Below are 27,097 nucleotides of genomic sequence, written 5' to 3' on the forward strand. Positions count from 1 at the left end.
CGAAAACCATACATTCCAGAGAGTGAAATTTTTTTATTTTTTTTGCTAAAAACTCACTGGGGACATTTGTAACAGCATCACTGGGGACATGATATGTAACTGGCACTATATATGTGCAAGAAAATGATTGCTTGGCATTCAAATTCAATATCTGAGATAGTACACAAATTTTGTTTCATGTTTTGAAACCTTGTTTTTTGAACAAATAAAATATATTTGTGTGTATTTTATGTGGTAATAAAATATATTTGTGTGTATTTTATGTGTTTATACAGCATACATGCAAGATACTTCAAAATACATCATTGAAATATTAAAATATTCCGAAATACGGAATAATCCGTTATCCAAAATTCTCCTGGTTCCGAGCATTTTGGATACGGGATACTCAACCTGTATGTAAATATATATATATATATATATATATATATATAAATAAATAAATGGCACTCACAATCATCCTTTGGGGATGCTGGGGTGCATTTCCCAGTCTCCAGGTGATAGGTAGTCAATAGTCCAGGACCATATATATTGATGAATATTAAAGGGGCACTCCCCAGGCTTTTATTTACCAGGCATGTGAAAAATGTCACATCTTACATCACATTCTTAAGCAGGTAGTTGACATTTCGGGCAGCTAAGTGCCCTTTCTCAAGACCAGGTAAACTACTCACAAGAGACTCACTTGTGACTAGTTTACCTGTTGGTGGTGCGGGCCCTCTGGGACTCAGTAAGCTGTGAGCATTGCAGCTTACAAAGTGAACCAGAATCAGGGCCCATACCTGTACAGGCATTTGGATTGGCACACCTAGCTGTGACGTCAGCCCCATTAGCATGTGTACAATTTGTACACACAGCTAGATGCGGTGAAGACACAATATGTCTGAATGACGTAATTCACAGACATATTAAATGCCTACACAAACCACCAATATATTGGTTGTTCACTCAAATGACTGATCTACTGTTCACCTAGTGTGTAACCAGCATAAGTGATTCTTTTCTCTATTCTACCTTTTTTGTTTTGTGTTTAGCACCAGTTACAAATGAAAGTTCATTCATCTGCAAAACCTGTCAATTTTTGATTTTTTTTTTTCCTTTTCCTGAACAGATAATGAAAAATGGAGCAGAAGAGAAAAGCAGACTGCAGGATGAGAAAGTGGAACTAGAGAGAGGTGGAACAAGTTTGGAGTTCAGAGGACAGCAAACATAAGAGAAATGTAATGTTTCAAATGTATTCATTACTCATGTGTTTGACATAAAAAGAGATAGATACCATGTAACAAAGGAGCTTTAACATAAAATATCTCTTTTCCACTCAGGGCAACTAAAAGGTCATCTCAATAGTCAGCCAGCTCTGCTGAGTTGGACAAAGCAGGGAAGTGGAACACAGAACAGAGGAAAAAAATCATTTCATTTCGAAAGCTTGTGTTACATAAAAAGTACCGCACTACTAACAGATGAAAAAAGGAAAAGGATAGATGGAGGCAAAGACAAATTGGCACGTCTAGGAAAAGGTTAGGTAAATTTAATAAGAATGTGATATCCCATTAAGTCAGTCTGTGGTACATGAATTCAGCAGGATTTACAGAACATGAGACAACGTAGAGGTAATGACATTTATATGGTCACAAGGTTTCAACTTACAGAAGGGTGAATAGAACACATCAGTCATTCTGAAAAATATTGGATTGATCCTTACAAACAGCATATTGACTGTAGATGAAAAGTTTTAATTGGTAAAATTGTGAAAAAAAGATGGTCAGCAGAAAAATGTCTTCACTTGTCAGAGTAGTATATCTTTATCTATACATTTTTATTTGTAGGATTAGGGGCACTGATTCTGATTGACTCACTATGCAGTAGTATTTCGCTGCTTATCAAGCCATGTAACGCCGCCCGCCCCACGCCTCCTGCAAATATTTGCGCCACATTGCAAATGGACGATTTCTATATACATCTATTTGCAGGCTAGTGTGTGAGCCCAAAATCATTCAATGGTGCCAACCATCAAATGATATCAACAGTGCTTGCAAATTCAAGTCAGTCTCTGCTGACTTAGAAAGTCTCCGAAGGTGCCCGCACAGAAGCCCTGCATATGCGCATAAGTGAATGTGAGCATGTGAAGGGCTTCAACATCTGGGGGACGTTCGCTGTTCTTTTTCTAACTGATTTGATTGCCCATCAAAATCCCCCAGACTTTTCTAATGGATATCTGTGTTTATTGTAAATATGATGAAAAAGAATCACCTTTTTGAAATCAAGGTTTAACAGTATTAAACAAATACTTTTGGTCCAATACAAGCTCATATTCCCTACGCTTAGGTTTTGCATACAATTAAATTAATCTGCAGTCGACAGTAAACTAATTAAATCCTACTGTCTCTCTAGTGAATGAAAGATATGGCAAAGTACATGGCAGCTGAATATTGTGTCCTTGTGGGTCAGGCTAAAGCGTCTCCTTATGCCCATGGGTGACAAAAAGAAGTTTAAGGGGATTAATTGTACAAAAGATTTTGTAGAACAGAAAATATAAACACCATTTGGTTAGAAGAAAGCACATTTTTCATTGAATAAAATCCAGTAATTAATGCTGCAAATTAGCAAACTGCTTTCAAAGGTAGTTAAATAACATTACACCAGGACTAGAATTCCTGGGTGAAAAAGGTGCATTTTCATAGATCTTGTTATGCACCAATCCATGTGAAACAGACATCAAGTACTGCAGCCCATAGCACTCAGATAAATATTGTTACACACAGAACTAGAACAATAACCTCACACTCTGAACACTAATACCTCATTTGCATTGCAAAGCTGAGTTGGACTCGGGTGGTCCATTATACAAAAGGCGACCCTGGTTTAACCTTGTCAGGTTATCAGACTGATAGTGTGTACACACGGTCCGATTTCCTTTCCGATGTTGACGATATAGTCAACATTGGATCGGAATCGGATGCAGATCGCAAGGGTTTTAACCCTTGCAATCCCGATCCGATTCCGATGAGCGTTCACGTATCGGAAGCCAGAAAGTCTTGGCTGCCTTGTCTATATAGTGCAGATCTGCACTATATAGTCAAGATTGGATGCAAATCGGATTTGCCTTAAGATGCTATCCACGATCCTATCTGATCGGATTGTGGAAAGGATCTTAAGGCACATCTTCCGTGTGTACACACCATTAGAGTGAAACGGTAATTATGGTATTTTATTAGGTGTAGTGATTAATGTACTTTTTAGTCAGTCTGTACCCTATGTCCATCATGCTTATGTCACTATCCCCCATGTATGTGTGGGTACATTCCCAGGACTCCAACTGTAGTGTCACCCTGTACATCATATGGTGCTACCCTTATATGGTGACACAGCAAGGATGCGAGGAGAAACTACAGTAATTTCACCGAAAGGCAAACCCTGTCATTGTTCCTTCATTTACCCTCCCTTGTGCCTTCCTGAACTCTAACAGACATTGTGGAGCCTGACACAGCAGGGGGCAGCAGGAGGGTGATGGCTGAGGGGCAATCTCCACAAGGGATGATCAGGACTTTGTTCCTTTTATTTACCCTCCCTTGTGCCTTCCTGAACTCTAACAGACATTGCGGAACCTGACACAGCAGGTGGGTATGCAGGACATTGACAGCTGAGGGAGGGGGAAGAAGAGGCCAGATACCTGAACCCACCAATCAGGAAATTGGGCAACTCCTTCTGATGGTGCTAGTACCGTGGGAATTTGGAAGGTCTTAAACATCACTTGCACAGGCCAGCTCCTCATGTTAATCGTGATCCTAGGCTAAGAGGTCATACTCTGCCTAGGTGTCTTGTGGTACGCATCATCTGCCCTGGGTGGGCCCAACTATACTCCTGTGTGGTGTCCAGTGCTGTGTGGACTTAAACAGGTTTTCTGCTACCACTGCTGTGTGGATAAGCGATAGTTTTGCTCTGTGACGCTACAAGGACTGCCACCTGGATATCGTTCTATGCTACATTTGCCTCTTGTTCCTGTTTGTATCTATTTGTGTGTGCTTTGCAAAAGAAACTGTTATTTTGGTTTCATCTGCTTGGTGTCTGAATGATTAAGGAATCCGGTATCCTCACAAACCTTCCTTATAACCAAATTGTCGGGTTGGTCGACCCGAGTTATAAGCTGTGGTGCTTTCACACAGCACCTTGACCAGGATCCATTCCTCACCAACACCAGCATTAATCTGGGTCTGAGGTACAATGTGACAGCGGTATTAGTAATCCTACCTTTTTTTACTCTTTCAATACCATCACTGCAGACTACAACACCCTTTTCATATAAGCCAAATATTGACTTACAGTAATACAGAATTTGTGTTAATAAGCTAGAACCTTGCAGCTTACTACAGTGTTCCTAAAACCTGAAGATGCAGCTGTTTCCTGTCCGTGTGGAACATGCACGCATATCTAAGAGACTCTCAGGTCACTTAGACTTGCGTGCACCCTTGGAAGGAAATGGGTGGACAGCAGCTGATATCTGGTGATGTCAGCTGCTCGCCCCCGGCACCGAAGTCACGGGCTGATTACCATGAAAATGCCCAGCGTTTACATGAGAACACCCTAGTGCGGTAGCTCCAATCCCTGCGTTCACCAATACTTAAGCCCGTTGAGCAGTCTGGAGGACAGGTCGTCCCATGTTTACGGGGATTAAGTCACATTTTCTTGTTTTGTTTATGCCTTTTATGCTGTTTTTGTAATTTGTAAGGTTCTGCAGACTCTGGTGTCGCCATATAAATGAATGCTGATGATTAGGATTATAATAATTATTACTATTATTATTATTATTCAGACATGATATGTCAAAGTGATGTTACATTCCACTGACATTCCTTAGAAGTGTGCAACAGGTTTACAATACACACACACATACATACTGTACATACATACATATCTATGTGCACTGCTGAATACACTGGGTATGGTTACCACTGGCATTATTGATGAAAGGTACTGGCAATATGAAACACTTTTCCCATATAAAGATCGGTTGGAGAAAAGTCCAGATGGTTAGGAATAACCAAAACACTCACATGGTGTCTGGATCAGTTGCGAGTTCAGAGGAAATAGTAGATTCTGGGTTTCAAACACTGACAAATATTAGTCACAACAAAGTCAGTAGATAACTTATGAAGAACGTTCCCATTTACAGAAAGAGCTCCATACAGATGGCGCCGGGCTCATCTTTCCAGGGGATGGCGATGGCGACGCCATTCGCCATTCCCTGCTCCGGCGCCATCTGTGTGTCGGAAGGGGACGCGCGCGCACGAGGTGCGCGCGCGTCCCCTTCCGACGGTGCTGCCGTCCCCTTCCGACGGGCGCCCGGTGCCCACACCGGGCGCCCGCACCCCCCCACAGCCGCCTCGGGTCCCCCCAGCCCCCCTCGAGCGGGAGGCGGACAGTATTGTGTCCGCCTCGCCCGCCGGCCGCCCGGATACTGAGACGCACGTGCGTGGGGGACGCACGCGCGTCTCAGTCAGATGGCGCGCCGTGTTGCTGGCGGATCGCCAGCGGCATGCTGCTGGCGATTCGCCAGCAAGCATAAGGCTTGCCCCATCTGTACATCAGTTTTCTAACTTTGTAAGCTGATCTAAATTTACAATGGAAAAATAAAGAACATCATGATTTAATTTGGTCTTTGCAGGGATAAACCACAAATATTAATTAACAATCCATTTGAAAAAAAAAAAAAAAAATTAATCTACAATCCCGCAGTAATAGTTAAAAGAGAAGGCCAATGTTTGCGCACAACAAGAATCACTGGATAATAAAATACATGCACATTTCAATAAAGAGATTGTTTAGGATTTTGATCAACCATGACAAAAGCTGATGTATCTGTCAATCATGAGCCAAAAAGATAATATTTATATTCCTTTGCATTAATAAATATTTTGAATAAGTGCTTTCTTGTGTGAAGTACAACTTCTGATAATTACTTGCTTTGTGCATCCATTAACATTTTAGAATGACTAAAATATCTAACATTTTGTGACTTTATGGTCAATCAAACTAGACAACCAAGGGGCATAATATATTAATTATCAAATTGCTCAATCTTAGTTGAAACACAATAAATGAAAATGTTAATTGTAAAAATAATTATTGAAATGGGTTGTCTTCCTGAAGAATAGTTAAAATGATTGGCTTGTATAAGCTCTACTACATTTTAAACACAGTATTTTTGTTAAAGCAGAGGTGCTCATGCACTGTGTAATTTGGCCTTTTAACCAAAGCGTTGAGCAGCTGGACCGCTAAAAGATTTGTCTAGAGATCAACCAAATTCTTTAAACTATTCTATGGAATATGCATTTGACAGGGTAATTGTGAACATCTTGCCAGCTAAATTAGAGACCAACTGTGCTGCAAGTTAAATTAAAGGCTAGTTAAGGTACATTTTATAGGGGGTATATATATATATATATATATATATATATATATATATATATATATATATATATATACACACACAACGAAGTACTCGCGACGAAGCGCGTAGGGGCGTGGCCTAGCGTCACTGAGACCAGAGCCACGTGTCACTCTAGATAGTGTGGCGAGCACAGCGAGCCACCGAGCCCGAAGCGTGGCGAGCGTACGCGGAATACATGTAAGGTTATCCATGTCCGCTCGCCATGCTTCGGGCTTGGTGGCTCGCTGCGCTCGCCACACTATCTAAATTCAACTCCACGCCGACGTGGATAGTGGGGGTATGAAAAGGTCGGAGGACGCGTACCACTGCGCTCGCCACGCTTCGGGTTGGTGTTGATAGTAAGGGTGGCGTTGACAATGGAGGTGCATTTAACATTGTAAGCACCCATCAGGGTGCTTGTACAATTAAAAATCGAATTGTATCGCATGCCGCTATATTGCATGCGATGCGATTGTATAAGATGCACTTCGATCAAAATCGGGGTCACCGTGCTAGGAAACAAGTACCCCTTTCTCCTAATAAGACTCAAAGAGCTTTCATTAGCCTTTTACAACACAAAATACAAAACAAACATTACAAGGGACATTAGTGAAATGCTTGGGTGAACAGGGAAGTCTTGACTATTTTTGAATGTTTCCAGAGTGGAAGCTTCTCGAACAGAATGGGGAATTGAGTTCCATAGAGTTGGAGCCACAGCGCTGACAGCTCGACCAACAGATGAATTCAGGGAAATTCTGGGTACTGTTAGCAGTCCTTCATCAACCAATCGCAGAAATCAAGTGGGACAATAAGGGATCAGAAGCTGCTTCAGATACCTTGGTTGCTGAATTTATTACCTGCAGCCATTTATTTTTAGTTCTTAAAGTTGCATCATTATCCAAGAAAATACTACGGTGAACCTCCAACCAACCAAAGCTTAATTGGTTCTAACACAATCTTCAAAACCATTTTTTATAAACTCAGACAAAAAGGAGAAAGAGGGAGCAGTTTGAACAAGAACCAACAGAGTACTGGCTAAACAGATATGTTATATAATTATTGCTATGACTACCACTGCAAGGTTTCCTTTATTTATATATTATTTACATATTCCAAAGGTGGGTGTAACCTGAGTCCATCTATGTCAGTCATGTGATGGTAGAACAGGCATTCCCAACCACGGTCCTCAAGGCACACCAACAGTGCAGGTTTTAGTGATATCCAGGCTTCAGCACAGATGGTTTAATCATAATCACTCAGGTACTAATTAAGTCACCTGTGCTCAAGCCTGGATATCACTAAAACCTGCACTGTTGGTGTGCCTTGAGGACCGTGGTTGGGAATGCCTGTGGTAGAGGAAGAAGAGTCGATTATGCTAAAAAGTGTGCATGCTAATAAGAGGGGCATTCCAAAACCTCTCTGCTCACTACAATATCTTACTGTCATGTGATTGCATTTGCAATGAAAGTCTTGTGACTTATTGAAGTCTATGTGACCTACTTACAGGTAATCAGAGTCATATTTATACAGCACAAGAGAAGAAAAGTTTAAATCATATAATGTATTCATAGTCACTTACCTCTGTAACTACTGGTTGAAGAATTAATGTCTCTGGACTCATTCTTGGAATATCTATCTGAATCTGGAAAATACAAAAATATTTTTTAAGACTTCACATATTAAATTAAAGTTGTGACTTTCTTAACTTTCTCTCCTAAACTCTTTTGTTCTGTCACACTTATCTTCTAATGCATATTCTATTAATAGTTAATTTAGACAATAAGCAACTCCCATGCTTTATTTTAATGTCACTGTAATATATTTGCATATTTACGAGTCCTCTGCTAACTGGGGAACTAAAAGGGCATTTGAATGTAAATTTGAAATCACAAGCAGAATTTGCAGCTAGACTAGCTGCTTGTTTAGATTGTAGAAATTAATGTAAATAAGCGCAAATTGTTAATAACAAATGATGGCAGTGAATAGTCTCTGACAACATCAAAATACAATTCATTCAAGTCTCAAACCTAAACTTAATCGGTAAAGTTCTAGTGTATTTTAACCAACAGCTAAAAATAAAAACACAAGTAAATCAATAAATATCACTTGTGGGGTAATTCAATTACCAGTGGTAAATTACTGCTGGTGAAAAAGGGTAGTACCCTCAGATTTAAAGTCCAGGGCTATTCAATCCCAGCCATTTTACTCAAGATCCTTATTTATGCCTATAAAGGTGTACAGATATGTGTTAATCAGTGGTGGCTTTTACTCCCATAGGTAACATCTGCCACTGTGCTCTGAATTATGGCATGTACACAAGGTGAGATTCCATTGCTATTCGACTTAACACTCCGGGGCAGTATGGATGGTGTAATGATTAGCCATTACTGCCTCACAGCACTGAGGTCATGGGTTTGATTCCCACCATGGCACATGGCTGTGCGGAGTTTGTATATTCTCCCTATACTTGTGTGGGTTTCCTCTGGGTACTCCGGTTTCCTCCCACAATCCAAAAATGTACTGGTAGGCTAATTGGCTCCCAACAAAAAAAAGTAGCAACCATAGAATGCTGTGTGTGCATGAACATGTGGTAAGTAATATAGATTTTAAGCTCCTTTGGGGCAGGGACTGATGTGATTGTTTGACTATATAGTCAAAATCGAATGTCAAATTGTACGGTGTGTACACAGCATAAGTTAAGACAGAACAGTCTGTGAGACTGCACTGGCTTCACTGTGACTGGCAGTAAACTTCCTATTGGAAGTCCGACCTACCAATCACCCAAGGCATTACAATTGGGAGGTGTTCCCTTCCTCTGGGACTACTCTATGGCCAATACTGCTCATGCGCCGGTCCAGGTGTCTGTCATCTGCAGAGTACAGGCACCAGGACTGTAATTTAGCTTCTGTGGGCAGTGGCCAAACCAGCCCATAGAAGCTGGGAACATGCGTATGTGCAGTACTGAGGACGATACTGCACATGAGCCGGTAATGAGACCATGGTGTGGAAAGCAGAAGCAGCCCTCCATTCTACACTGAGGTAGGAACCGTCACTGGAAATAGTACCTAAAAAAGTGCCTGCTATGGGATGCATTCAAGGCTAATTGAATTGCCCCGGTGTAACAATTACCTTGTGGTAACTAACTGTGGTTAATTGATTTCCCCGCTTAGCATAGACACAGAAATTGGTTGACTGCTTTTTAGTGTCAAGTGTTTTAATTAGTGGAAAGGCATATTGGCTATACTTATAGAAAACAAACACCACAGAAACCAAAAAATTATACCACTACCTGCATATAGAAAAAAATAGCAGCTAAGCATAAGTTTATGCTACCCTCCTAATATGAGGTAGAAGATCAACCACTTCATCTTTACTAAAATGTCAACTAAACATGCTTCAATGATAGTCAACAATGGACAAGGATAATATTACAAGAATTGTATAGAAAGCCACCTTGCTTGGCTCTTTCACATATTTGTGTTGTCATGATCTTTCTAATTTTGGTAATGCTAAAATGCCTCAAGCACAAAAAACATTATTAATAATGGACATATACACACTATCTAGAAAATTGCTTATTATCGACTTCCAGAAATAAAAGGTACCTCAAACCGTACATTGCATAACCGATGGGACAGCACACATGTAGATAATACACCTACAGATTAAAACATGTAATGTAAAAAAAAGGACAAGAGGACATCCTAACTTTTTTGCCTGATAAGTAACCTCCCATCTAATTGGCTTGAAAACTGATCTGTGTAATGGAGCGCTTCACCTAACATTTGCATGCCATAGTGGAATCCAATAATGCCGGGCCTAATGGGAGCATAAGTGTCTATCTCCTCAATGTAACTGGCATATTGGGACCCCTAAGGTGTGGGTTTGGTCCCATTAGAATGGTAGATGCCTGTGTCACATTAGGGGAAAGACTAGCACACACCTTTGCCTGGCTGTCGATACTGTCCGCATAGCAGTGCTGGTTAGGGAAGTATGTTACTGGGGTGATGCAGCCTGGGTCATGGGTGCATGTATCTCCATGTATATGCCCTTTGTATGTACATTACTGACCTCACACTTACAGACAGCCAGGAGCAGCTGAATGAAGGGCTAGAGGCTGTACATTGTTATTTTATTACTATCTGTGAGAATTCTAATGCGTGATTGCTGCGCAATACACAATGTTGATACTTCCTGTACTAGAGTGTGTACGTGAAGCAACCTAACCTGTGCTTCATGTCATAGTCACCAGGGATGGGAGAGGTTTTTGTGGGTCGCACAAGACACAATGATGTACAGAAGGGACCCCCTGAATAGTGGTATTTCAAGATAATTCAGTAGTACATATGGGGGTGTGCTACCTCGGACATGAATTAGACAGATAAAGAGAACAAAGAGAGGATGTCCTATGTCTGTGCGGACCAATAGCACATGGTTCCAAGTGATAACACAATATATACACTATACTCCACTACAAACATCAGCCTGCCACCTTAGTTTTAAAAAGTGTCACATCCCACCCTTGTTTGTAATTAAATGTTCTTATCTCACAGTTTTTAAATGCAATAATAAAAGTTAGTTTTTATTCGTATTTCTATTTTGGTGCACCGACATAGGACATCCTCTCTTTGTTCTCTTTATCTGTCATAGTCACCATCCTCTCATCTTATTGCACTTTATAGCAAGTTTAGTCTGTGGCCAAAGCTTTATTCCTATAATACATAAAGATTTAATAAGATCCACTTTTTAATGTTTTTTTCCAGTTTACGGAAACCTGTTTTAGTCATTTGATACATGTTCCGCCTCAAAGGAACAACACTGAGTGCCCATTTCATTTGTTGTGTCACCGATGAAAAGTTCATGGTACTGGATAGAGGTTTTTGTTAAAAGAAGTTGAGTGAAAACAGTTATGCAGTCAAAGAGGATTAATTTATAAAAGTGACACACTGTACCCTAACCTAAACCTCACACCAAACATTAATAGTAACACCTTATGCCTAATACACGGAAAACCCTAACCATTGAACCTAACCCAACCCTAATACGCTATTTAACCAGAATACCTACACCTAGTACCTTTATGCACATAACGTAAGAGTACACATAGAAAAAGAAGACTTGTGTTGGGGGCACAATTTATGAGAAAGAATGTATTTAGTTTAAAATGCAACCTTTCATTAATAATCTTAGAAAATGATCCTATATTACCCATTAAGTTATTAACTGAACTTGGGTGTAGGAAAAAAGGACAACTATTGGTAAGGTGTTTAAACACTTATAATAAACACAAAACAGACCAAAACTAAAATCTATTTTATGCACACTGACAATATTTTCTTAATTAAGAAAATATTGTCAGTTCGGGTTCACTGCTAACCTTAGCTGTGACAGCTGACTGAAGATGGAGAGCCTATAGTACAAGAACCGCACCAGTGAGCTGTACAGCACTCAGTGACCATGGCTCAGTCAGTGAGTGTTGTGCCTGTGCAGCACAAGGTTATTTCGCATTAAAAATATCATGATGGGGGAGGGATTTTAATGGACAGGTAAAGTTATTTTATAGTGTATATATAGTTTTATAGTATAGTAGTATAGTATATTAAAGTGAGAGTGAGGAATAGAGAGGGGATTGGTGGGCACAAATGCTCTTTTTGTATAGTGCACTACAATATCTGCCTACAACACTGCTGCAAACTGTACTGATTCTGGTAAGGTGACCCCTAATTTGGGTGACAGACCAACTTAATCAGGACCTTGGTCAGACAGTTACTGTAAGTACAATTAGCAGATATGTCCTGCTTCACTCCTTTGTGCTCATAAAAGGGATGGGGAAGATTTGTTATGTATGCCAATACTAGTCCAAGCATTTGTTCTAAAAGGTACACCAAGGTATTTATCCCATCCTATTAGTTTTGTGAACTTCTGTGAGTTGCATTGGTACACAGTATGAAAACTGTTTTTCTATTCCACAGATACTCTAACAATGTTGTGCACAGTAAACACTGAAATGTTCAGTTAGTTTTTTACTAACTGAAATTTTCAGTTAGTAAGAAAAATTAATGAGTCTATAGTCATGAATGAGACCTTTAATGAGGCACAGATTGTGACATGTAGTGCACATACTCTGCTAGCTGGACTACTGCTCATCTTTAGCGTCTATCCTGCTGTTATCATTGGTAGTGCACTAAACCCAAATCTTTTTAAATGCCATGACATTATAACCATACACATCAACATGCTGGCAATGAATTTGAGCTCATGTGCACTCTAGATAAAGAGATATGATCGCACTACCATGTCTCCATCAGCCCTGTCATCTTACAGATGGTGTTAATACAGTAGTACTGATATGACGCACAGTCTCATGGCAGGCCATGAGGGGAAGTAATTGTCTCCCTGCTCTGGCCTCATGGGAAATTAGAATGAGAGCATTACATATGTGAGATGTCTTGACGCCTTACTTATTGAACCACCCTCATACGTTTAATTTTCTCCTGATAATGAATGCAATTTACAATTTTAAATGCCCATTGTCCATATTCTGCATTTCTGTGCAGAATATGCTTGTATATAGCATTAAAATCAAGCTACACTTAAAAAAGGTGTCTGACAATACAAACATGTTTTTTTGTTCAATTCAAACACTAATTAATTTTTGAACATTTTTAAATATATTATGATTATGTCCAAAGGTCACTTTTAATGTGTTTGACAGTTATAATTTTGAAATGCTTCCACAATATGCCATTCACCTGTCATTAATAAGTGAATTCAGCCCATACTGCTGCTTGTAGGATGAAGGGTGGAGCTGCAATCAGACAAGTTTTACTGTGTTACCATAGTGCTGGGGATCGCTAATAAAGAGACTGACTGGTTTATATGTAAGTTGTCTGAGGATCACAAATAAAGAAGTTTAATTCAAAGGTTTTTCACATTTTGAGTTTAGGCAATGAGAATGCTGCAATAATTGGCATTACTGCCAAACAGCACTGTGGTCTTAGGTTTGATGCCAACACGGCCTTTGCTTGTGTATCCTCACAATGGGCCTTATTTTGGTTCATTCTTTCTGACAAAATCCTTCTTAGATGGGCAAAACCATGTGCACTGCAGGTGGGGCAGATGTAACATGTGCAGAGAGAATTAGATTTGGGTGGGGTTTTACTTCAAAGTGAGATCTATATTGCAGTGTAAAAATAAAGCAGTCAGTATTTTCCCTGCACAGAAACAAAATTACTCACCCAAATCTAATTCTCTCTGCACATGTTACATCTGCCCCCCCTGCAGTGCACATGGTTTTGTCCATCTAAGAAGGATTTTGTCAGAAAGAATGAACCAAAATAAGGCCCAATATTTGCATGGTTTTCCACCAGGCACTATAGTTGTTTCTCACACATCAAAAATATACTGGGAGGTTAATTGGATACTAACAAAATATAAATTCCCTTTAGGACAGGACTCATGTGAATGACCAATAAAATCCCTTTAAAGCTATGAGGAATATGTGAATTATATATAAACTAATAATACAAATCAATTAATTTGACTAAAATGTAGTGCAGTGTTAAAAGCAATACTTTTATTTAAGCATCCTCTAACGTGACAACTAAACAACCACCAAACATACTGTATGCACCTGTCTGTATGTGCTTTGATTTGCTTCATCATTCCTAGAGTTGTAATATTGTTCTATGAAGGCAAAATACTCCTTTTGCTTTCTCTTCAGAGTCCCATCTCTTCGCTCTACATTAGCCGGAAGATAACCCTAAACATGTGATAAAAAAAGAAATTAGCAAAAAAAATAAAAAATAAAAAAAGCAGGTCAAAAACTATAGTTTACTTAATATTTATGCAATCAGAAAATGAAAATCACAGTGACAATTAAATTTCATCTAAAAACAATGGGCTAGGGAAGCCAATCCTGACCCATTTTTATAATCCCAAAATTAGAGATCAACAAAATGTAAATCCGGGAATTCCCAGGATTAAATTGTACATATGACATCTGATCTCCCACTCTAACCAACCCTGCTATCCTACTTCCTTCATCACCTTTCACTTACCTTAATCGCACAGTGGTGGTCGAATTGTGCATGAGTGTTTTCTGTTCCTCTCCCAAGCCCAGTTGCATTAGAAGAGCTGGAGTATTGTGCTGAGGCTACTCTTAATCACAGTATTTGTGCCAATGTGTAGTGCGCTCCCACTGAGAGCCTCTGCATTATCCATCTATTCTATCGGCAGCTGGGAGAGCCAGAGAGGACGTGATGATGTACCGTAACCAAAACTCACAAGGTAAGTAATATTCCAGTGACTCCCCACCCCAGCCCAACACAAATTGTGCTTTGAATTCTATAATATTTGGGATTTAACTATTATAATCCAGTTGTTTTTGAGACTTAAAAACAACTGGTATCCCAGGATTGGCTTCCCTACAAATCATTTATTTTATAAAATCAAAAAAACACATGCAAGCAATGATCTGACACCTTTATTATAGTTGATCATATTTCCACGGGTGACGAATCATAACAATTTATTAAAACAGGGCCCATAGTTAAAGATAATTTGGGACTGGTAACTTATACAGTAAATTAAAAACATGCTCCAACATTTCAGTTTTTTTTTCACATAGCTTTCATTAGGGTTTAGAACATTACCTGGAACTGTGAAATGCTTTAAACATTTTGTAAATAATACCAATATTAATTATATCATTTGACATTACTTGTATATTGCTTAACACAAACTTAACCTACACAGAAAAAAAAAATTCGGAACCTGTTATCATCATATTAGCTTTTAGCAGTCTAAGCTGTAAACGTCATTTAAATTCGGGTGGTTGGATGGCCAGCAGGTAGTCGGGCATTCTGCAAGGACCGGCCAGCTGGTGGTGGTGGCGGTAGTGGGGTCCGTCTAAGCAGCCGCTGCTAGGAGGCTGCTGGAGCTTGTAGAAGCATTTTACGGGGAGGCGGGATGCGTGAAGCGGCTACTGAATATTTTGAAATGACTGGCCGACTCAGCCAATCAACAACCGGCCATTCATTTCAAATTATTCAGCAGCCGCATCCCGACACCTTGCAAAATACCGCTACAAGCTCCAGCAGCTGCCGCTCGGACTGACCCTGCTGCCCACCCTCACCACTTCTTTATATGTATTAATGCAGTATTGAAATGACACTGTTTATGGCTTTTCACTGTTTATGTTCGATTATTTTAATGTACACTTTAAAATTGCAATATTTCAACTTCATGAGCTTATAACTACAGTATCTTACAGGCTGTTGACAAACCTTTTTTACATTGAACTATAGAAATGACTTGCAACATAAGGTCTGTCATGTGCTCGTTTATTGAAAAAAAATCACAATGAGAAAACGTGTAAAGGTCAAAAGAGAACATAATGAATCCACTCAAGTATTAGTGTTTCTTGCTGTCTTGTGTTATTTATTATAGAACTGTTTTTATACAGCAAACATCTGTTCAACATTCTAATTAGGCTGAACATAAAAACAATATGCCTTAAATATGCTCAGTTACAGTAAACATAAAACTGCGTTTTTGAAGTTGATGCATCCACTTTTTGCTAAAACAACGTCTCTTGTTGGAGCTCTGCTGATCTTTATATGAGCTGTGGAAAATGTTCTTTTTAAACTAGACAATCTCATAATAAATGAACGCTCCTTAATGCATAAATAGGAATGTGTTCATATGTACTCTCTGCAGTGCTGCTATTGCAGAACAATTACTCTCCTAAGCAAATATTGTCTTATAAATATATGTGAACAGAAAATCCATCATTCTAGCTGGAGAAGCCATATCAGCATGCTACTTAAGCAAACATTTCCTCCTATCTAACTTTTAAACCTCTTACACAATTAATTATGAAGAGATGCAAAGCTTGAGTGGTTAAGGCATTTAGCCTACTGCTTTCATTTTCAAGCAAAAGATTTTAACATGTTCCATAAACTACAAGATCTGCAACTGTGTATTGCCTACAAAGTGCTTTTGCTTACTGAAACAGAAATAATTTTGCCGTTATTGTAATAAAACATGCTGAGCACCTCTAAATTTTGTATTTTTAAATGGTTAATAATGTAAAGTCATGAATATAAAATGAAACCTTTACATGTGCAGTATACCAAATCACAACACATCAGTTAATATTGCTTCTTATTTGGTTCTCTTGGTGAGAGGTGGGAAGTGCTATAAACCTTTATGTCATTTTATAGATGTTCTTCTTAAGCCCCATACACACTAGAAGATATTGTTCACAATATCGCTCTGAAAAGGCTTTCTGAGCGTGTATATGCTCCCTGTCATTAACACTGTGCATTACCACGTGCCGTTAACGTGTCCCCTCCTCCAGACAAGAGAGGTCATCAATAATGATGGCCATGCTGCAGCATGGCCATCTCTCCCTTGCCACCCCCCCTGCCATCTCTCACCTTGGTGAAGTCATCGGCAGTGTGTATGCACTTGCCAATGCCTGCCCTCCCCCGCCGGGTCCCCAACGACACTGCTATCAACAGCGGGGGCCATTGCTTAGTGTGTATGGGGCTCTACTTATGTTATCTAATGTGAAAACTCCCACTATGGCAGCTGTGGTATTATCATGCTAGATGTGTCACACATATTTTTGGTTGAATGGGGAAAGAAAATATGTACTAAAATGCAAGGAATTACCCATGTAAAATGTAATAATTATACATTCTATAAAATAGCATTTTCGCTTTAGTTGTCAAACACATACAAACGTATTCATAACTTAATACAGAAGCACCACCATACAAATATCATGTGGCGTCGCCAGGTGTGCCTTTTCCTTTACTTGCCAAATTTTCCCATCTTATTTTTATCATAATGTTTTCTGCTTTGCCATCCCTGGAGACCAATTAAAGCTTGTTTGAGCTGTCAACAGAACAGCGCATAGACTTTTATATTTATTGTTACCATTGCAATAAAGTTATAACCACTTAAGGCACACCTGTTTCTAATGGGCAAGATAATCCTATTCTAGTTGACATTGCATAATATGTATTCTTGCTATTAAATAGGCATCACACACAATACCAACTACAGCAGCCTATTTGGGGATCACAAATATAAGTTTTGATTTTCCAAATTCATTTTAAAGGGTCAAGTATATTATGAATTCCTCGTTTATATAAATACTGCCATCTTCACATCTTGTGAGTAATAAAGTTCAAAAGACAAAATAGTGCATAATGACCATAACAATGACAAGTTTTGCTGGCTGTACAGACACAACATTGATGCTGAGGGGTATATTAACTAAGTGATTTACAGAAGATGCTAGTCACGACTACTTATTTATCTAGCACTTTCTAGAAGATAAGAGATATACTGCAGGGCCAAATGTAGTAGGGTGTGAGAATAAGAAAGATATTTTGGGAGAGTTTTCCCAAGTATTTAAACTGGCAATCAATTACACTGAAAAAAAAAAAAAAACAGGTTAATTTTGCCATGTAATTGATTTCTGCTTTAAAAAAATTTAAAAACTCAAAATCTCTCACTTTCTGATTATCACACCCTTTTACGTCTGGCCCATAATCTGATTTGGGCCCATAATCTGGGCCCAAATCACTTTTGTTAATATGCGTCTAAGAGTTACCTAAAAAAAAAAAACTAAGAGTATCCTAAGAGCATTTTTAGTCCACTTCTAGATTTATTTAATTTCAAATGATAACATTACAGTGGAACCATAGCCCTATTTTATTTATTACCAGTTATTTATATAGCGCATACATTTTGCGCAGCACTTTACAGAGAATATTTAAACACTCAAATCAGTCCTTGTCCCAGTGGAGCTCACAATCTATATTCCCTATCACATGTAACACGCACACACAGACATTCTAGGGTTAATTTGTTGGGAACCAATTAACCTACCAGTATATTTTTGGATTAAGGGAGAAAACCGGAGTACCTGGAGGAAACCCACACAAGTATGGGAGAATATACAAACTCCGCACAGTTAGGGCCATGGTGGGAATCGAACCCATGACCTCAGTGATGTGGGCCAGCAATATTAACCATTTTGTGCGGCCCAACGACTTTTAAGTCATACCATACTGAGGTCAAGAAAGTCTGATCCTGGCTATTAATGAGAGAAAAAATACATGTAGCTAAAAACATTAAAAGTACTTTCCATGAGTGTGTGTGTTAATTTCTAAATAAATGGCTACTGAACAAGAGATCATATACATAACCATACATCAGGCGGGCATAAGCCCCCTCAGCAGCATATGTGGATAGTTTACCACAAGTCCTCATCATCAACTGCCATATATAACAAAACTTTTCAAACCCCAGCATAAGTTTACGGTCATAAGGTTAGAAGCTAGCAAAACATGTACATTTCTTTAATACTGTGTTCACATTCCAGGCTGATGCAGTGCAAATTCATGCAAGTTCTGCTATGCAGCCTGGCATAGTTGTTACTTGACATTGTCGTCAGTATTTGATACTGTAACAAACATTATTTACGGTCGACCTTAATACTGTCGACCATATCCCTACCTGATCACATACTACTTACACTTCTAGTCTCCCATGAATCATACTCCATCATGATGAAGAGAGAGAGACTCACAGAGTGTATTCATAAAGTGGTGGGCAGACAGGATCAGTATCACTGGTGGGAAATTGGACACAGGAGATCATAGGCACACTACAAACAGGGATATTGCTAGGATGACTTACTTTCTAAGGACTGGTACACAGCTTTTAGACAGATCAGCTGCCCAGACAATCTGATGACTTATCTATTGATAGGTAAGGTGTATGCACAAATGACCTTGTTTGTGCACAATTGCCAATCTGCCACCCATTATGTCTAGCAGCAGATCCATTTAAATATTCCTGCCATCTTAGAACATCCAGTTCATTGGCTGCTGCTGCCAACCTATCACTTAGTAGGCCATACTCACAGGAGAAAATATACTAAGCTGGATGGTGGAGCCTGCTGACTAATCCACTGCAGTGAAATAACGATGATGATTTTATTCTGATGAAGCAGAAAAAAAACCTGGATTATGGTTAGTACCTGTGTGGATAACAAAGAGGATGTTGTCTGTGATTTGTGTCTCTCCCTTACTAGGAAGGTAGGTACTCCCTTACCAGGAAGGTACTTTTCTGCTGACTCTGTCTACAGCTGATCTGGTTCCTCCATTTTTATTTTTCTATTTTAATTCAGATTAATTGTACAGCTCTGCATGTCTGGCACTTTAAATATAAATAAAATAGATGAGTATAATTGATGATCTTTTTTATATTTTTATTTCAATATTAATATATATATATATATATCTATATATATATATTTATATATATATACATATATAGATATATATATATATCTATATATATATAGATATATATATATACATACACATACATATAAATATACATACATACATATATATATACATACCAATTCTGTTGTTGTCGGGCACTCTGGATTGCGGGATAAGGACCGGGGTGCCATCCACAGGGTAACAATAGAAATCAGCTCTCATGCAAAACTTTCACAGCCAAGCAAGAAAAAGGAGGCAGCACTCAAACACGGATTTCTTAAGAAGTGCTTTAGTGTTGTAATTAGCATATTAAGGCTTCACTGTAATCCACATGACAGACATGATATATGAAGTTTTTAACATGCTTATCACCTGTATTTTTTAATTACAATAATGCACTATGACGGATGCATGATTTTTTGCACTATTTTGATGTTTAATTGTTTTGCCCACAGTGTTGCCCTGCTCCAGATGGCTCCCGAAGCCAGCACCATTGTCACTTCCGGCCAGCTGACCGGAAGCAGCAGCGGGACATGGATGGGGAGAGACCTGGCTGGTTGGTAATGTATAAATTGCACTTTTGGTTTTATTACTGTAAATGTCCTGAAGACGGGCTTGGCACGAAACGGCGTAGACATATGCAGTAAAGTTTGATGTTTGACAACAGACCCGGAGCGATGCTTATTCTGTTATGCTTTATATATATATATATATATATATATATATATATATATATATATATATATATATATATATATATATATACATACATACATATATACATACATATACACATATACATACATATATACATACATATACACACACACACACACACAATACAAAATTCCCAGAGTTTGCGCTAATTGTTATTATCGTTAATCCAGTCGCTTATTACACTTAGCCTACTACTAGTTAGGCTTTTTTCACCACAAATACCACCACAAAAGTGTTATATAGCGCCAAATATTTTACTAGTATTTACTACAGTCCTTCCCAATTTCTCAAACTCTTATAGATATGGACAAGATTCTTAAACATAAAACATTTATTAATAATGTAAAATATATATATATATATATATATATATATATATATATACGTCGATGGGCTCTGGCACTCGCTAAACCAGCAATACTTCTCCCGTTGCCATCCGCAATTAGGAACCAGCAGGTCCCATACAATCCAAAGTCCGGCGGCACTCAGAGTGTAATGACAAAACGACAGCCAAAGGCAATATTCACACACATACACTTAACATCGGCACTCACCTTTCCTAGCTTTGGGGTGCCCTATGGCTCATGACCACATTGTTTAAACAGACATTGTAGGGGCTCTGCACACACTAAATTAACTGATAATAAATAGTGGAGATTTGGTTCATGAATTGATCAATGCATTTAAGCCTGCAGCCCCCTTCAAGGGACCCCACTTTTCTGCAGGTCCTAACACTATCGCTGAAAATGGCTACACTACACATAGCTATCACATCAATGTTTGATTCCAGGCATGCTATCTGGTCTAAAGCTCACAGCACACTTTGCTTTTATAGGTGAGCAGCTACCAACACACCTGTCACTAATCATCTAGGGAAATGGTTAACATAAGCTATGGAATCTTAGTTAAAAACTCTCTCATGCACCCTGTTATATATATATATATATATATATATATATATATATATATATATATATATATATATATATATATATATATATATATATATATATATATATATATATATAGGGAACTGGGGAAGGCAGCACTCCTCTCAATGCAGTAATGTCTCCGGTGCCTTCCAAGGAACAACCCCGTGGAGGAGTTGCGTATGCAATGGTAGGAAGCGGCGGCACTCGAATATAATGAATGACACAAACGCAGGTACTTGTCAAACGTTTTCGATGTATTTACATCGTCATCAGGACGTAGATGTAGGTGTTCCTGCGTTTGTTTCATTCATTATATTCGAGTGCCGCCGCTTCCTACCATTATGGGTTTTGTGCATGTTGACCGTTTTAGAATCCATGACTCCACACAGATGAAAAAATTGTTTTAATGCTATATTTTATCTGTTTTATACATTAAATCTGTTGTATCGTGACCACATTGTCACCATTTGTTCTATTGGTGGTGGATACATTCCAGGAGGGCACACTTTGTCCATTGTCTGATTATATATATATATATATATATATATATATATATATATATATATATGGTACTTGTGTAGTTTAACGGCAGGGAAACCGCATTGCATGCAATCTGTTTGCATTTGATCGCGTGCGATGCGATGATACTTTTGTAGTTTCACGTTTCCCCTGCCCGTGGATCGGTTTGTATGCAATTCAATTTAGCACAGCCCCCACTATCCATGCCACCCTGAAGTGGTACGCGTCCTCCCAACTTGTTCATACCCCCATTATCCACGTTGGCGTGGAGTTGATTTTATAAAGTGTGTTGAGCGCAGCGAGCCCCGCGTGGGGACTAAGAATACACATCAAGTAATCTGCGTTCACTCGCCACACTTCGGGCTCGTTTTCATCGTCCCCATGCTTCGGGCTAGGTGGATCGCACTTTATAAAATAAACTTTACACCAACGTGGATAGTGAAGGTATGAACAAGTTGGGAGGATGCGTACCACGTCCCTTCGTGTTCATTTAGTGTTCATTCTAGCACCCACCATATTTTAAAACCCATGCAATTCCTCTTCCCTGCCTGGGGTGTCGCTGTCTGCTTTAGTGCTTCTAGCACAGTGTGGTCTGTATATCAGCACTGATATGCAAACCAGACCTGTGCTAGAAACACCACAGCAGACAGCGACACCCCAGGCAGGGAACAGGGACTGCATGGGTTTTCAAATATGGCGGGTGCTAGAATGAACACTATATAAATATATAATATATATATATATATATATATATATATACACACACATACACTGTATATATAAATATAAAATGGAAACTGCTGCAAGCAGATGGAACTTACGTTTCTGAAACAGAAGTTGTTTAAAAAGTAATAAAAAGGAAAAAAAATTGGTTCGGCTACAATTGTCTTTTTATTGACATTTTGCAACATTTTAAAAGATCAGAAATTTTACATTTATTGATCCATGACTTACCCTATAATGATACCATCCTAAACCTTAGCAAGCTCCTGATTTAATTTAAATAAGTGCTTGTCATTTTATGTGCTATCATTTAAATTACAACTCCTTTCATGCTTTCTGGACAAGCAAAGATCACTGTAAGTGTAGGAAAACCTTGTAGCTCATAAACTTAAGGACAGACTAAAACCTGCATAAGCATTTCCACATAAAATTTTAAATATCTCTACATTGACACATGACTTCATTTAATAATGATCAGTAACCCATTACTTTGATTATATTCAGTATAAAAGCATTCCTTCAATCTTACTGAACCCTATCGAACAGTATATACACTATGTATATTCTATTGTATGCAAAGTTTTATTTTACACTTTAAATAACATCTTATGTGAAAGACTGATCTTCAAAAGTATTGGAAGCTTCTCTCACTGTCAAAATCTGCTAACTCTGCAATGTATAATCTAGTTAGATAAAACTTGTGCACTGACCCAGTTATTTGCAAAAACTCTAATCTCACAAAACTTTATTTTCAACATGTGTTATGGTTGAGCATTCTTAAACCCAGAAAAGGGCAAAAAAATCTTTCATTTGTAACAATTTCTGGCTTTCAGCAAAATTCTAAGCTTATAAAATGTTTCAATCTGATGGTAATACAGTAGTAGTGGTAGATTTGCAAATGCACACCTTCATCTAGTACTAAAAGTAGTCCAAGCTGTATTTAAAATGAATTGAAAGTATTGCAGTCAAGATCTTTTTTTTCTACTCCTACTTAACTCACAGTGCAGTGTCTGGCAGGTATGGCTGGACAGAGCCACGGGTGATGCGGACTGTGGGTAGAGAAGCAGAAGGTGCCAGCAGAAGATACAGAACAAAGCTGTCCAGCACTTCCAGGGTTCCCAAATAACATTTATTTACACCACGTGCAGGGAGTAAAATGATGAAATGCTGGACATTTTTGTTCTTTATTGTTTGGGTGGTTTTGAATGACACTCAATACTTTGTTCAGCTGCATCAAGGTTTATTGTGTGCACAGAGAACCAAGTTCTTAATTTCTGGCACCTATGAAAATAGCAAGTAGATGCCACTACTGCAAGGAACTATGGGAGTATATTCATGTCTGTAATAACAAATGCATTGTACAGAATTAGAATGCGCTGGTTTAAAGGACAATATACAATGCAACTGATGGGACCTCCCACCCAAAAGTGCTCAAGGTATGTGGCCAATAAGGATCAACTTAACATTGCTTTATCTAGGGTAATATTGTAGACAAAAAGCATTAAAAGGTAATTTAGCATTTTATCAGCACTTTATCAGTTTGCTTAAAAATTACAGACATTATGAAGTGGATACAGAGCTGAAATACGGCAGGTTTGAGTAGCATAACTTGCGTGAATTCACATTTCAACGCTCAAAGTTCCATGAGGGAAGGTGTGGCTTATGTAAAAAAGCATGTAACTGTGTGTAACACCTGCTATAAGGCACATTTATGTGCCTAGCAGTACGGATGCAAAAACATATACTGTAGGTGATGACTTTTATTAAACCAGATTCAAATGCTGTTCATGCAGAAACACATAGTAAGGTCTGTACAGTTCAGTATATGTGCGGAAAAAAACTTTCTCCATGTACTTTACCATTTAACTATTTATCAACACATATCTCCATTGTGTACCTTACATGTCTTTTATTCTAAAAACAAAAATCCCCATTTGGGTGCTTTTAAGGGGGTACTGAATTCTGACTGATATTTCTCATAGTAGGAAATACCGTCCAGGACCTATTCAATCACGTTTTCAGACTCGCCTCTACAGATTCAACTTTGTTAAAAGTGGACTCTGCATTTTTTGGAGACAGACGCTAAATTGTCGTATTAGCATCTGTTTTTTACAACAACAAAAAATCTTTGAAATGTTCAACTTTCTGAATATTTCCGACAGTCGGGAAAAAATGGGAAAAGCATTGAATAGGTCGACTTATTGTAGGCGAAAACTGCTGATATTTTACGCCTATCGGAAATATCAGCAGGGATTGAATACCTCTCTAAATGTGCACAACAAACACAGACTACTGATTTTTTAAATATAACCCTAATATATATTATACTGTTTATATATAACCACTGATTAGAAATTATTTAACAGTGTATGTAGCATGTACATACTGCATTTCTTCAGATTCTTGATACACACAGGGCTAAGCTAATGAAGATCTGGGTCTAAAACCAGTTCCCATGGCCATATTATCTTCCCAATGTCAGCAAGTTTAACAGAGTAGAAAAAAAAAACTATTTGCATTTTTAAATACTGTAGTCATCATAATATTGGGTTTTTGACCTGCCAATAGGGGGGTCAATCATAGAAGGAATCACACAGCTTCTTATTAAGAAAGCATAGGAAAAGGGGAACATTACTTAATGAGAACATACCTAGCCAGTGCTTGTGATAATATACACAAGACTATGGCGCCCCCCCAAAAAAATTACTGCAGCGCAATCCCAGAGGCATAACAAAAGAATCCAGAATGGTTTCCTTTGTATTCCATTTCTGCTTTTTCACATGTATGTCTTCTTTTTACAAATCTAAAACACTAGACATCTAGGACACTAGGTAGATGTTGTAAATATATACTTGAAACACGTTATTGATAATCTGAAATTTCAGATTTGAAATATCAACGTATTATTTATAGCAGAGACAAGTCAGTGACTTGTCTATGAAGCTGGAGCCATAAGGAGAATATGCTCTCCTTTAGAATGCCAACTGCAAGCTACTCCGATCTAGGTTTTAAAAAAAATAGGTTTATAAATACATGGATAACTGAACACTGAAGAATCACAAGTTCCAGAACTTGGTTCGCTCTTTCTCCCTCCTACTGCACTACTACTGTGGTGGATAATACACAAGCAGTACAGAAGATGATGAAATGACCATCACTAAAATGTTTAATGATATGAAAAATTTAAATAATATAGTACATTTTATATATATTTTGTGTGTGGAGATAGGGTGAAGCTTACTGTAGAATTCAAGCTACCTGTGATGCTCAATTTTCAAGATGCACTTGTATACCAGATTATTATATTTATTTTATTTTTTATATATAGCAAATAAACATTACTGGACAGCAGAACAATCGGACAGTGTTATTTGGTCTGATGAGACCAAAATCTCCCTGTTTGGTAGTGATGGCATAAAATATGTAAGGATAAGTATCCTGATTGCATTACACGTACCGTAGCATTATGAGATGGGGTTGTATGACATCAAAAGGTGTGGGCAGAATTTTAGTGACTAATGAGAATATGAATGCCCAAAAATACATAAATAAATACTTTAGCCCAAACTGAAGCATTCCTCATGTGATATTTTCCAAGATAATGAAGCATTTATATTTCCACAGGATTCAACTCCATGTCATGCTGCTAAAGTGTGCAAAAAGTGGTTTCGAAGTAATCATATTCCAGTGCTAGAATTTCCTGGCTAGATTAGCCCAGACATTAATGGATTAAAAATCTATGGAGCCAACTAAAAAAACTTGTTACACAGAAGCAACCCAGCAACAAAACCCAATTATTAGAATAAATAATTCAATCTTGGGGGGTTATTATAGTTCATTCTTTCTGACAAAATCCTTCTTAGATGGACAAAACCATCTGCACTGGTGGGGCAGATGTAACTTGTGCAGAGAGAATTAGATTTAAGTGGGGTTTTGCTTCAAAGTGAGATCTATATTGCAGTGTAAAATAAAGCAGTCAGTATTTTCCCTGCACAGAAACAAAATAACTCACCCAAATCTAATTCTATCTGCACATGTTACATCTGCCCCCCTGCAGTGCACATGGTTTTGTCCATCTAAGAAGGATTTTGTCAGAAAGAATGAACTAGAATAAACCCCTTAGTTAGACATTATAAGAGCTGCAGAAGTACACAATAAGACTTGGTTCACTCCATAGGAGGAATTGCAAGGCTATCATTAAGAGTAAGGTTGCCCAACTAAGTATTAACCAACATGTTGATAAACTTTTGTCTCTTATTTTTTCTAGGTGTTTCACTTTTCTTCTTTAGAACTGCTGTTCTATTAAAAAAAAAATCCTTCAGGAAAGTTATTGCATTATATTCTTGATTAAATTATCTTTCCACTGACAGATTCCATTGAAATTGAGGGGTGTATTCAATGCGGCCGGCGAGGGGGTTAAACAGCGGAGATCGCTGAAAACAAGTGATCCTTGCCATTTAACCCTG

General features: G+C 38.3%; 1 protein-coding gene across 1 annotated transcript in view; it reads right to left on the bottom strand.

Moving 5' to 3' along the window:
• Positions 1 to 27,097, bottom strand: part of TBC1D22A (TBC1 domain family member 22A) — a 548,927-nt gene that overhangs the window by 375,391 nt on the left and 146,439 nt on the right. The window contains exons 6-7 of the mRNA XM_083182915.1: positions 14,061 to 14,189; positions 8,007 to 8,069 (exon numbers count right to left, since the gene is read on the bottom strand). Of these exons, the coding sequence (XP_083039041.1) occupies positions 8,007 to 8,069; positions 14,061 to 14,189 (192 nt within the window). The remainder of the gene's footprint in view (positions 1 to 8,006; positions 8,070 to 14,060; positions 14,190 to 27,097) is intronic.

Source organism: Crinia signifera, chromosome 4, assembly GCF_055691185.1.
Source record: "Crinia signifera chromosome 4, ASM5569118v1, whole genome shotgun sequence".
In the NCBI taxonomy this organism is placed as follows: domain Eukaryota; kingdom Metazoa; phylum Chordata; class Amphibia; order Anura; family Myobatrachidae; genus Crinia; species Crinia signifera.